Source organism: Aspergillus novofumigatus (assembly GCF_002847465.1).
Source record: "Aspergillus novofumigatus IBT 16806 chromosome Unknown P174scaffold_1, whole genome shotgun sequence".
Classification (NCBI taxonomy): domain Eukaryota; kingdom Fungi; phylum Ascomycota; class Eurotiomycetes; order Eurotiales; family Aspergillaceae; genus Aspergillus; species Aspergillus novofumigatus.
The window spans coordinates 4,209,718-4,222,795 of NW_020194274.1; the positions used below are offsets into that span (position 1 = coordinate 4,209,718).

The window sequence follows — 13,078 nt, forward strand, 5'->3', positions numbered from 1 at the left end:
CTGGGGCTATATTGGGCCGGCCATATATGCCAAATCCGGGGTAGCGTGGTCTTCTGCATCACACAGTAGCCCCTGGCTTGCTTCTGAACATTCCCATACCCACACAGCAAAGGATCATGTGGCTTCTGGACAGACGAGATTAGCATGGGGAGCAGAATCGCTGATTCCGGTGGCAACATTCGCTTATCTGAAGTCCAAGAGTGTATCAGATATGGCACTGGGTATCGATTGATGGGATCATGGGAAGGACCAGAGGAGGATGCGGAGGATTGGTTTGGAAGAAGACAGATGATAAGCTTGCTGCGGCGCTCGCCCAGGGCCACCCTTGAGGCTTGTCCGTGATAAGCCAACGATAACCGCCACCAATGATGGTTGAGAATTAGGAGCGGAGAAGCCCGAGGAACTTGGCCTTTGACCGTTCGATGCTTGAAAAGGGGGCAAATGGGCCCGCAGCGGATAAATCCTTGGGATCTTCGACTGCTGTAACCTCCCCCATATGACCAAGGAATTTATTATGCGATAGTATTACTTACCTTATGGCGATTTCTCAGATGGCCACGTCCCCGGTGTTACTTGACCCTTGGTTCAGCAGCTGAGACAAGGACAACTCCTGATTGTTATGCTTCTTTGTACACTCCTGTTGTTCGATTCCAGACCAATTTCCCCTGAGTCCCCTCCCAATCATTGACTTCCCGAGGTAAGACAGTAAGTTTCGCAAGCGCGCCTGTCTCCGTGCCTTTTCTGTCAAAGGTCCGAGTAATTTCACAAGTTCACAAACCAGCATAAATTCTAGTTTTAGTTCGGTCGTCACTTCATAATCGGCACTGTTCTGCCCAGATTAAAGAACAATAATCGCTTAGACCTTCTACAGCGGTATCTCTTGCGCTGGTAGATTGTCTCTAAGCTCTACGCTTGCCTTTTCCCAATAGGACGGGAGGTCTAGCCCGGCGCTAAGGCCGCTACAGCGCCGTTTCTAAAGGCATGGGAGGCAGATAAGGCACAGACCCATATTCTCATCCTGGATATATCGCCTGTTAACCTCCTGCTTTATCTGCGCTAGCTCAGGCGGACTAAATCAGCCAAAGTTGGGCGAGACACTGTGGACCGTCTTATCAGGGTTGCGCTTAAGTGTAGGGTAGGATAGTCTCATTTATGCGGGCTACGGGGAGACCTCTTTTAACTATCCCGGTCTTTATCTACAACGTCGGCGACGAAGTCAAAGTATGTGTCAGCAAGGTATCGCTCTGATCAAGCATTATTACAATCTACAAAAAGACCAAAAATCGCTTTCGGGTTGGTTGATTGGCAATCGCAGTCTCTGGCGAGATCTGGCTTCGATCTCAGAAAGGATTGCGCTAGAAACGCAGGATTATCTGAGAGGACTCCGACGGAGATTACTCGGCATTATTATGGAGGTGGAGCTCGAGAAGGAGAAGAGCAAATAATTTTTTCTAGCATTATTGACTATTACTGTTGCTATTGCTAGTAGTAGTCTTATCGACATGGAAATACCCTGACAACTACTCTGACAGAAAGATTTCCTGGGTAGAAAAAGGCTCCGCCGATTGCAAAAAGATGCTCCCTCAGGGCAATGCTGCGAACTTGTAAATCCTGAAGACCAATGCCAAGGGGATTTTGTTCACTATCCTTCCGCAAATGTTCACCTTACGTCTCGGGCCCCTGTTGATAATCTTAGGTATACGGGCCGGTGGACAGGAAGAATTCATCTTCGCACAAGGCCCATTCGAAATCAGCAAGGAAGTGGTCGTCGGCACAAGCTGAGTCCTGTCTCTCCGCGGAGTTGACCATCGTGCTGGCGGCCGAACTGGAGGGGTTGCGGGTGCTCTCAGCTCCTGAGATCATGGGGTCATCAGCCTTTGCGGGATGAGTTTCAGGCATGGGAGGTATAATACCATCCGCAGCCTCCCCCTGCGGAAGATACATAGTACGATATTGTGGCTCATTCTCGTCTCGCCACCACCAGACTGCGTCGAGGACGGGACTGAGAACAAGACGGCCCCGCACTCGGAGGGATGTGTACGCGCTGCCATCGGGCTTGCGGTAGGCCTTGGTGCTGTTCCAGAGCTGGTTCAGGATGAAGACGGCCTTGGCGGCACTATCGTTCTGCTGGACTGACATCTCCTTGGCGAGATTGATTCCGGCGAAGAACGAGGCCCTGGCTCGCTCGAGTTCCAGATCGCACGATGTGTATAGCTTGAGTATGCGGAGCAGGGACACTGAAGCGAGGAGGAGCCCGAAGTTTATCTGGACGGGGGTAGTCACCAGGCGGCCGGGTGTTTGACCTAAAGACTGGACGAAGTCAATGACTCGGCAAGCTGCGGCCAAAAGACGAGGCAAGGCGCCGGTTGAAGGTAGGGTTCCGGTCTTGTAGAAATGAAAGACTTGAATACTCAAGCGGCACAGAGCTACATGGAACCTGTCGACTGCTGTATGTGCGTCAGCGCTGTTCGTCCTTGAATAGATCAACCAGGCCATACCGGAAGTGAACTGGGTTTCCAAGTCTGTGATTTGGCTCTCATATGTGCGGAGAATGATATCCAACGAGCGCTCCTGTTCCAAAGATAAGTTTCGCACCCCGTTTTCGACTACTGCCGCGCTGCATCTGGTTACCAGATCCAAGCATTTGAGCTTCAGCACCAATCCTGGAGCAATTCTCTGGAACAAGCGATGGCTCTGCCCGAGTTCCTGGTGCATATCGTTGAGAGTGCGACCCAATTGCCCTTTGACAATGCAGGAACTATATCACTGTTAGCAACGGTAGCTAGCCTCGTGCTTAACAACTCACTTCTGATATGCAATCACGCAATGTGCCCACAGTTCCGATCGCCGAACCATATCAGCTTCGGTCGGTGCGGGAGTTTTAAACCTGGAAAACTCATGGCTGGACATGGGTATGTGCGTGCCGTTCTGCATGGCAATATGGAGCATCATGCCGCTCAAGGTGAACGTCACGTCCGAACGAGTTTTGTCCTTTGCAAAGGGCCAAGTGAGAAGCAGCAGCAGTCCCTGAACTGTGTGCCATGGTGTGGTTGACAAGGCTGAGAGTAAAGCCATCTCAACAATGCCCGCGAGAGGGCTGTCAGTAAAGTTGGATTTTTCGGGTAAGACCTGCACGCAACCCCAATAACAGCCCAGAACAAAAAAGGAGATTGTGTGTAATATGCATTGGGTGTCAGCCCGACGTCGAGGATGGGAAGGAACTGCGAATATTCACGGAAGAACCTGTAGCAGCACAATCAGCTTTAAAATAGACTTGGTGGGCCATCATCCAAACTGCTGCCATTGACTTACACTTGGTACAGATCATCGATCTCCTCTGCCTTGACCATTACATTATTCAAGGCACGAGGAACAGTCGGCTCTAGACGATGATTGTCCGGCTCGATATCCCCTTGGGCTAAAGGCTCTTCTAGACCTGCCGAGGATAGCAGCTGCTGGGCATACGATGGAACAGGAAGAGCAGCGGCACAAGAAGGAGGACCAGAAACCGGGGAGTTGGAAGAGCAGGGGCAGGAGGAGTAGGAAGACTTAATGCGACCTCGCTGCTTGCAGAGTGCACTCCCATCTCTGCTGCAGCTGTGAGCAGAGCTATGGGGGAAGCATGATGGTTTGGGGCCTGTGCAGCTTGTAATTGTCGACGGAGCTCATTCGCCTCATGTTCCAGTTCGGCTCGACGCCTGCGTAGATCTGGTCAGCCTTCAGTCAACACAAACCACACCAGTGGCGCAAAACATACTGGCGTTTATGCTCCCTTCGGAAAGGGTCTGAGATGACACACTTAATCTGGGACTTTCGGCATCTTGTGCATGGCTGATCGGGGTTCAAGTACGCATCGCATTTGTGCTGTTGACTGATAGTTAGTCATGAAGAAACATTTGAAGTAGACTATGCACTCCAGCATTCAGTAAGCAGAGGCATACCTTTTGTTGTCTGCACTCTGTGCATGCTTTCTTGGCTCGCTTAAGCGAAGATCTAAGATAAGCTTCTTTGTTAGCGTTGCTCATGGAACCACCCTGGAATGTTCGAGAAGGGGTGATGAATCTCACTGGGGGTCCATTTCATCTGCAATCATTCGCATGTATCGAGAACAACGTAGCAGAGACTCTGCATTCTGCTCCTGCACTGATAGTGTAAAGGAGCTCTCTCCCTGGTACTCTTCGCGATGACGGTTGGACTGGTGAGAAGAGCTACGAGTTGAAGAGGTTTGGGCCTTCGGAGATAGTGCCATAATGTCCGTAACTGGTGGAGAAAGTAAGCCTCAGGACTGCTGGCGACGATTGACATTAACTGGGAAGAAGGCTGCTTGGGCGAGATTTTGAGCTGAGGCTAAGGTAATCTTAGGATAGAGATTGAGTATTCACTTAGCAGCTCGCGACTCATACCACCCTTTAGCGAGGCTACTACTGGTTATGGGAGAGAGTCATGTAACACAAGATGTTTTCTAGACGAGGAATAGGGGATATAAGTGGTGATTACGGATCTTACGGTCTACGCGATTCAGACCTGACCTCTAAAAGCCTATTATAACTCGTCTTGAATATCATAGTTCAGCCATGACTCGGCCTTCCATCTCATTCATAGGTATCCCTCTTCTCGAACTTCTACCGGGGCTTGTTGACAATGACGCTATAGTTATACCCTAGCATCCAGGCCCGGAACCGGCACGGAGATAAGCAATCAGGCCCGGGTATATGTAACTCCGATTGGCTCCATATCATGTCGCCCGGCTTTGACCCCAGATGAAAAAGCACCGAGCAACATCAGGAAGTACTGTTGGGATCCATGAGTCTCAATTGCGAACGAATTTATAGCAAAGTTACATTTCCTCGCTATTAATCGTCTCGGAAAATGTATGAAAGGAACATCAGGCTGACCACCCGTCTAGCCATTCAATATTGTGTCTACTGATCTGCACATCTCCCAGCTCAAAGCCGCCGTGACTGGGCCTTTCGCTAGCCTATGGCCATTCGCTTATTATAGCGACGATCTTGCTTCTACAGTGTAATGGCGTATAGAACGGCCAGATCTAAGCTCTTGCCATGCTTACACAAATTGGCTGGCTTTGACGCTCTACGATCCTGCGATTCAGGAGCAATCTTGTTCCCAGCATGTCCAAAGGACACCAGGAAGATTGCATTACTTGAGACCGCTAGATGTCTGCTCTAAAGAGGAACTCGCAACCAAATGTGCAGGTAACCTGAACTTCCAAGTTCTCCTCTGTCTTGCTGAATGGATACAGCTCGGCCACCCGTCACATGTCTAAATGCAGAACTTCAGCTGTCACACAAGCCCTACATCTGTTAACAGGACATGTTAGACAACATGGCTTTAAGATACCCGATGCGTCTAAAATGTTAAGAGTGTGGTTGTCCAGTGTAGGATGAGCACACCTCAATCACATTAAATCCTCAATACAGTTGACATACCATCAAATGTTCGCTCTCAGCCTGCGACGCTGTGATAGGCGATGCAAGTCTCCGCGGAGATCCTCAAGGGTAGCAATGTTGATATCACGGTTGCAAAGACCTTGGAACCTCTTTTTACGACTGAGGATGCTACAGTCCCACACGTGGACCAGAGGCGCATTAGGTGCTATTGTCCAGCAAGTGACATGAAAACAATTCGCGCTCGGACAAAACTTGATTCACAGGTTGGATGTCTCAGCTCAGCTTGTCCCATGAACCGGACACCGTGTTGCCGTGTCGCAATCGACAACTCACTATGCATATTAGGAGTACATCCTACTTCTCATCTCCAGAAATAGAACTTGGGTCTGCAATCTCGACAATTGAGGAACATTAGATCCTCACAGCTATAGCTGTTGCAATTGCCTACGTCGTGCCGAAATTTGGTACCGACTGCGAGGGCAGGTTACTTATTCTCGTGGCTGAGGGGGCTTCGTCGCAAAGGGCCTCCAATGGCAGATCATCAGAGACATCTTCAATCTTGGCTGCTATCGGCCTAAGTGGTGGCATTTGCAGTACGTCTGCTATACCTGGACCGTCTGGCATACTGCCATGGAGACACCTGCTGTCTAGGTTATCTCGATCAAGAATCATTATCGATGGCTCAGAATAGATCGAAGCTTTTCTTATTCGTCTCAGTACTCTATATGCCCGTTCTTCTAAGAGATCTACTGATACGATCTTGGAATAGCAACCGCCAATTGGAATAAGCGACCGCCACTGCTTACCTTGTTAGACTCCGGTACATAGTGCACTGCTAGACTCTATCTAGACTATCAATAACTACCTTTTGCAAGCGCTAGAAGCCGATTGGGTAGATGGATATCTTCAATTGTACTCTCGACGAAGGGCTCATCAGAAACGAACCGATTTTCTCTGAACTGCCTTTATGACTAAGGTGGCAAGCATAATATCAAATGGTGCATTATCATCGCTGTTGTTATGCAATTGTCGCCGTCTCTTACCCTATGGCGGGATGTACTCACCATGACATCACAAGTCGCTTCATCCCAACTTGAGGCGACAGATAGATCCAAATAACGTACAACTACCAAGTCTATTCCAAAATTCACTGTACAGGTCAATATCCTGTTTAACTGTAATATAAGCATGAGTTTCGATCTCCCCTCTGTTAGCGAACTCAAACGCGCGGCCGAGGTTGGCCAGCGCATCACACCCGAAGATGTCTCCGTCATAGCACAAGCAGAGAGCGAGTTGACAGGCAAAGGGCCTGTGAGAGGAGGACCTGCCGGTTAGCTCTCCCGATCGTAGAAAAGATGAAAACATCCGGTATTGATTGCACTTTAGCAACGGCGCAGAGTCTGGCGATGCGGCAGATGAACTTTGACACGAAGTTGGATGAGGTCTCGAGGAAGCCGCAGAGCCATATCACCCAGGAGGATGCACGAGAGATACAAGCTACGGAGGTTAGTCTCCCACTCGCTGATGTTGTTGTTCTATGGTTCTGATGGATTTTCCAAGGGTCGCGCATTCAACAAGCCACCTGGTGCGGGCTCCGTCGCCGCTCAGGTTCGCTCCATTGCCAACCGCAACGAGGCCCTGGGCCTCCCACCCGTCAACGCAGGCGTTGATGCATATGTGACTAAGGATGATGCACGAGAAGCGCAAAGAGCTGAATCGTTTGTGTATGGAGGGCAGAACCCCTCGGGCGGGATGGCGGCTCAGATGCAGGTGAGCAGAACATATCGGTTTGAATTTTGGATAATCAGACTGACAAACTGCTACTAGAGCGCTGCCGATAAGATAGAGCATGTCAGAAGTGTCAGCGGTCAGGAATGATTAGGAGAGATCTTCGGGGCTGGAGACTCCACCATGCGGATGTTTTGTGGCTTCAGGAGAGGCGGTGTCTGGCCATCTTTTCAAGCTTCCTCTTTTGAATTCGGGATATGACGGCATGACATGTAGCCTCGGAACATTCGCAAGAAAAATGATTCATCTCATCGCGGAGTATATAGTTCTATAGTTTAGCCTTAAAAATGCCAGAATTTGGGTCTCATAACCTCATGCAAATTCTAGACAAGCCTTAGCGTTGGGCACCAAGACGGAGAAAAGTTTTGGTTGGTGAGCTTCATAAGCTGACACAGATGCTGATGGATAAGCCTCGAAGCACTGTCCAACTGAATTATTCTGTCGAACAACGGAGAGTATACTTTTGTAATGACTCGATGATCAGAACGCCCGTGGCTTGTTCAAGGACTTGACTCTCCTATCAATGATCGGTGCGGGGTTGGGAGGGGCCAAAAGCGCAGCTCACTGGGAGTCTGTGACCATGTGAGCACCGCCAGCTCCAAACTCAGTTTCACAGAAGTGGTAAAAATAGGAGATTATCCAAGCCACATAATAATTGCGTACTCGGCAATTATTATTAAGGCTGAAAGGCTCAAGAAGACCCAACAATCTGGGCCTCTGATGCTTTTATGTGTAAACTGCTCTTTCTTGATTTATATTCCACGACAGAAAGATTTCAAATCCCCAGTGCACTGTGATCACTGTATTGATACAACCTGACTTAACTGCTTGCTTGTTGATATCAAAGTTCGCATAGGCACCAAGTAGCTTTCTCCGGAAGGCGTCAGCAGTCAGCACAATGGTCAAACAGACTGTTTTCACCACCATTACGCCCCTCCCCTCGTACATCAGCAGAGACATAGTTGTGGAGACACTGCACAACCATAGGGAAATGATAGAGCTGAATCCTCTGGTCATCAATTTCGCTCAATGCAAACCTCCCAGCTTCGCGCCCGCAGACGAGTTCCACACCATTTGGTACGAGTTGACCGACAGGATCTCATATCTACCCGGAGGGCTTCTTCAGGGCAATGTCAGCTACAAAGGCTGTTTCCATGATCTTCCACGCGGCCTGCAAACACACGTCTACGCACCGACGGGACTCGATATTCGGGATAAATGGACTGTTTGCGGGAATATGCCAGGCGAACCTCGCGAGACCATCGAGCTGGGCTTACCAGAGGCCCCCGGGAGGGACTGTACCTGCGCGAGGACATCCAGATGCGATGCCAGATCTGGGCCACCAGCTTTGTCAAGAGGACCCTGAAGAAAGCGCATTCAACGCTGGTCGATCGACTGATCATGAAAGCAAACCTTCTGAAAGAACGTGCGGAAAGCAACTCTGTCTCCTTGGGTTCTCCGACCTCGTCTTCGCATAGATTTTCAGTAGCGTCCGCTGAATTACCAGTGCCGGAGTATGGTCAAACAATGCATTCACCCCGTGAAAAATGGCAGCAGGTTCATGGACCGAATGGTGCAGCCAATAAGAAAAATCCCTTCCCATCATCCAACGAGCTTCCTGGGTCATTACGGCCTGGACAACCATCGGGCCTGGCAACACCGGAAATTCAAATTAATGGCGTGTCTGAATCCAGTATATCGGGGCAGCGTACAGGGCTATCCCAGAATCAGGAGAGGCACTCGCGCCGATCGTCGTATCCGGGCAAAACCCTATATGAATTGGAATAGCAAGATCGACAAAATCTGGTCGAAAACGCCTGTGCGAATCTGAATGGTGGTGTTTACTTTCGCCCTTGCAATACCCCGCCGATTGAGGAAGCTATTAGCCGTATGGATAGGCGATACGCGAGCCCAGACTTTGCCTAAATCCAGATGGTCTCGGTTCGTACCAATGGATTCTCCGTCTCTTGAGAGTCGAGATAGACCGGTGCGAGTCACTTAAGAGGACAGAATTTGTAGTGCATTGTTGCGTCCGGGCTAGGTTGCCAGCCAATTGACCTGGAGGAAGCGAGAGGGTCCCGATTCGGAAAATGAGGTTCCAAGCGGACCGGCTCAATCTATCGTTAGTCAGATACTTCAAAGTGTGAATAAGGTATTAGTGGCTTTGCTGTCTTGCTTCAGCTCGTTGGACTGCTTGTCACCGAGTCTTTTTATGCAAGCGTGACAAATCTTTGGGCGGGCTAGGATTGAGGAATCCCGACAGGGGCAAAAGGACGCCAATCAGAGCTCATTGTCGGGTCAACGGAGATAGTTGAGAATGCACTTTGTCCTGTCGATTTGAAATAATATCATAATGTCCGAGTAGAATGTGGTCCCCGCAGTGGTCTATTGTTGATTATTCTGATCCATACCGCCGATTGTTGGTCGCTGCCCCTCATTCAGCCCCAACAGATCAAATTTGCAACTCCATGGGAGCTTTTGAACTAAAAATGCCCACTGACAAATACTGGTCAAATGGCTCAATATCAGGGCCGAATCAGAGGACCAAATGGCAATCCAGCAGAGGAGCTAGAATGCGCTACTAAAGCTTTTTGGTTAGTAGGAGAGAAGCGGGCAGAAATGAGCTGGGCGCGACAGTGACGCAACTCTCTCTGCTTCTCCCGCGGCACCCCTCCATCATTCTTCCCAGAGCCAAACATGACCGATCCTCAATTGACCCAGCGGCATAAGCTTCATTTGCTCATCATTGAATAGGGGACGCCACTAGTGGTTGACAAAATAATGGCTGGTGGTTCCAAATCATCAGGAGGAGAAGGAGGGGAGATTTGGGGGTATAAATACCCCCTTCATCGCCATTTCTCTACAAAGGTCCTCAACTTTGAGCACCTTGTTGACTCTATCGTGATACCTTTCGTCCAATTAGTTATTATCATTTGAACTAGCCACAATGCCTCTTACTGGTCACTGCCTCTGCAACGCAGTCACTTACACTATTGATGTGGATCAGCCCGCTCTAGTGGGATATGACCACTGCGATGACTGCCAGCGTCAGACTGGCTCGACTTACTGTACGTTCTCAATCTTATTCTTATTGCTTCTTAATTCTCGAGACATTAACGTATAATCGTTGTTTGCTAATGGTTACACCTTTCTGCAGCGCTCGTTGCAGTCGTTCCCAAAGACAAGCTGAAGATCAATGGCCCCATCAAGAGCTTCGCTAAGAATGGAAGCTCTGGAAAGGCTGTTCATCGTGTGTTCTGCTCGGAATGTGGTTCGCCAATAGCCCACGACCCGGACGCTGCCCCAGAGATCATCGCCATCAAGGCTGGGACCTTGGACACCGACATCAAGAAGAATCTGAAGCCGGTATGTGCATTCAGGAGGCGCTGCTATAGGCTTAAATATGCTAACTACATGTGTTTTTGTCTAGGATACCGAAATCTGGACCGTTAGCAAGCTTCCTTTCTGCCAGGAGCACCTGGCCAAGCCTTTTGAGCACATGCCCCAATAGATGGGACGAAAACACGAATCTTTTTTGGTCAGACTGAACCACCATTTTAATATACGACGAGCTCAGCAATACGAGAATGGAGTTTGGGTTTTGAAGACACCTTGTTGCTACAGGGGACGGTACTACTTTCACCGAAACAGTGGTCTCATATATTTGGAAGCGTGTTGTATTAACTAAATATATATTCCAAATTCCAAAACCGCATGTGTCGCAGTTGCCATCCTCAATCTACTCTGTCTTGAGGTAAACTCTTCAGGCTGTATTGTATGAACTTAAGGCACTCTAATTTGTTCAGTCAATCAGTGGATAATACTCAGCAAGCAGTGCAAACATGGGTGACAAGTTGCTTGGGGAAAATAATAAGGCGGACTGTAAATTCCCTACTAATCCCGGAACAAAGTGCGGAACTTTAGCTTGCTTGCTCCCATCCTCCTTCAGGACGTGCTCAACACACCTGAGCTATGGCCCGATCGGCACATTTATAACATACCTTTACTATAAAAGGAACACATTGACCAGGGGAATATCTCAAATGGATCCAGAAAACAGCCACCATGTCATCGGGGACCCTTCACATCAGAGACTCGCGCACCAACGCGGAGTATGAAATCCCAATCAGACGAAATGCAGTCTCAGCGATGGACTTCAAGAGGATCAAAGCCCCAGCGGCTGGCGCAGACCGAGCGGATCAAGTCGCCAGTGGACTACGCGTGCACGACCCCGGGTTGCAGAATACTACTGTGCTGGAAACAGGAATAAGTTTTTCGTACGGAGCTCTGAGCTTCTATATGAGGTGATGCACCTAACAAGCTGCGATTCTTAGCGATCACGAGAAGGGACTCCTTCTGTTTCGTGGGTATACTTTGGAGCAGCTATGGGACAGCGATTTCGAGGATATGCTGCATCTTCTCGTCTGGGGCAGTTATCCTACGGCATTGCAGAAGAAGGAATTGAGCCGGAAGCTCGCTGAGGAAATGACTATGGTTCCAAAAAGCGTGTACAGGACCATAGAAACACTGCCGTGATTCTTCCATGTCATCAGAAGCTTCGAGCCCCAGGCTAACAATATAAACCACTACAGAAGGACCACCTCGCCTCTACCTCTCATGTTAGCCGGGCTTTCAGCGTGTCTAGCATACGTCCCGGAGAGTATTCCGGCATCAACTAAGCCCGATCTATATCAAAGCAGTAGCAGAGAGGTCGACCGCGCAATCATTCGAACCGTTGCAGCCTACGCGGTCGTTTTTGGGTTGGTAAACTGCCATCGAAGAGCAATCCCGTTTGAACACCCCTCTCGCGACAAAGCTTACCTGGAGAATCTGTTCCAGATGGCGGGTCTGGTGGATCAAATTACCGGACGCCCAGACCCCACAAAGCTATCATGTTTCCGGCGCTTTGCCATGCTCAACGCGGATCATGGCATGGCTCTGTCTGTATTTTCAGCACTGGTCACAGCATCATCTCTCACAGACCCTATATCGTGTCTGATAACAGCAACAGGGGCAGCATTTGGCCCACTTCATTTCGGTGCTACCGAGTCAGCCAACCTCGCGCTGCGGGAGATTGGAACGCTAGAGAAGGTCCCCAACTTCATCGACGAGGTGAAACAGGGCAAACGAAGACTTTTCGGATACGGACATCGCTCGTACAAGGGAGTGGACCCCAGAGTTGCTCCAATCAGGTCCATTCTCAAGGATCTAGATACGTCCTCGAACAGTCTCCTAAAAGTCGCCGAGCGGATAGAGCAGGTTGCCTCGGCCGACGACTATTTCAGGAGTAGGGGACTATACCCCAATGCTGACTTCTACGGGAATTTCGTCTTTACAGGAATGTAAGAGTCCTCTTTGAGTTCAGCCTGGAGTGGTGACACGTTGGCTAAGGGTGTCTGCAGAGGGTTCGAACCAGACATGATTCCGGCCGCCATGATGGCTCAGCGCATCATGGGAGTAATGGCACACTGGCGGGAGTATATGTGTAAGTCTTTGCAAGAATCGGTAAGATATCGGCGAATTTCTGACTTGAGTACGTTTAGTGAAACGCGGCAAGTTGTTCAGGCCGTCTCATATCTATTCCGGGGAAGTCAAAGAGGATAAGCCTCTGCCAAAGATATGACGACGGATTGCAGACGTCCAGATAGTCAGTGTGAGCGAGGTCTATGGGTAGTTTATCATAATCAGAAAAGATGGTTTGAGGTCTTTAAATCCGACTAACGACGGGAGATCGAGGCCTAGAATACGTATAGTCACCCGGTAATATGACTGAAATGCGCCGGACTCTCGTAGTTTTGAGCATTTAGATAGAGAGAACTATGCTTAAGATGAGGTCGAAAACAGTTAAAAATAGTGATTCTGCCAAAGAATATGGACTGCAT

General features: G+C 49.4%; 5 protein-coding genes across 5 annotated transcripts; 4 read left to right on the forward strand and 1 right to left on the reverse strand.

Annotated features, from left to right (window-relative positions):
* Positions 1-1,540: 1,540 nt before the first annotated feature.
* Positions 1,541-3,586, reverse strand: P174DRAFT_509339 (fungal specific transcription factor domain-containing protein; the record flags this gene model as incomplete). The annotated part of the gene is made up of 6 exons (XM_024831542.1): positions 1,541-2,447; positions 2,499-2,758; positions 2,807-3,097; positions 3,130-3,243; positions 3,313-3,455; positions 3,503-3,586. The coding sequence occupies 6 exons, from the start codon at positions 3,584-3,586 to the stop codon at positions 1,693-1,695; spliced, it is 1,647 nt and encodes a 548-aa protein (XP_024687950.1). The 3' UTR covers positions 1,541-1,692.
* Positions 3,587-6,325: 2,739 nt separating this feature from the next.
* P174DRAFT_447866 (uncharacterized protein) lies at positions 6,326-7,286 on the forward strand (the record flags this gene model as incomplete). The annotated part of the gene is made up of 4 exons (XM_024828708.1): positions 6,326-6,738; positions 6,795-6,913; positions 6,969-7,178; positions 7,236-7,286. Exons 1-4 carry the CDS (start codon positions 6,597-6,599, stop codon positions 7,284-7,286), a joined length of 522 nt encoding a protein of 173 aa, XP_024687951.1. The 5' UTR covers positions 6,326-6,596.
* Positions 7,287-7,890: 604 nt separating this feature from the next.
* P174DRAFT_447867 (uncharacterized protein) lies at positions 7,891-8,984 on the forward strand (the record flags this gene model as incomplete). The annotated part of the gene is made up of 2 exons (XM_024828709.1): positions 7,891-8,421; positions 8,490-8,984. Exons 1-2 carry the CDS (start codon positions 8,095-8,097, stop codon positions 8,982-8,984), a joined length of 822 nt encoding a protein of 273 aa, XP_024687952.1. The 5' UTR covers positions 7,891-8,094.
* A 1,159-nt stretch (positions 8,985-10,143) lies between these two features.
* Positions 10,144-10,707, forward strand: P174DRAFT_456837 (GFA family protein; the record flags this gene model as incomplete). The annotated part of the gene is made up of 3 exons (XM_024829473.1): positions 10,144-10,264; positions 10,354-10,562; positions 10,627-10,707. The coding sequence occupies 3 exons, from the start codon at positions 10,144-10,146 to the stop codon at positions 10,705-10,707; spliced, it is 411 nt and encodes a 136-aa protein (XP_024687953.1).
* Positions 10,708-11,261: 554 nt separating this feature from the next.
* On the forward strand, positions 11,262-12,899 carry P174DRAFT_447869 (putative citrate synthase; the record flags this gene model as incomplete). The annotated part of the gene is made up of 5 exons (XM_024828710.1): positions 11,262-11,473; positions 11,531-11,728; positions 11,789-12,538; positions 12,599-12,681; positions 12,740-12,899. The coding sequence occupies 5 exons, from the start codon at positions 11,262-11,264 to the stop codon at positions 12,817-12,819; spliced, it is 1,323 nt and encodes a 440-aa protein (XP_024687954.1). The 3' UTR covers positions 12,820-12,899.
* Between the last annotated feature and the right edge of the window lie 179 nt (positions 12,900-13,078).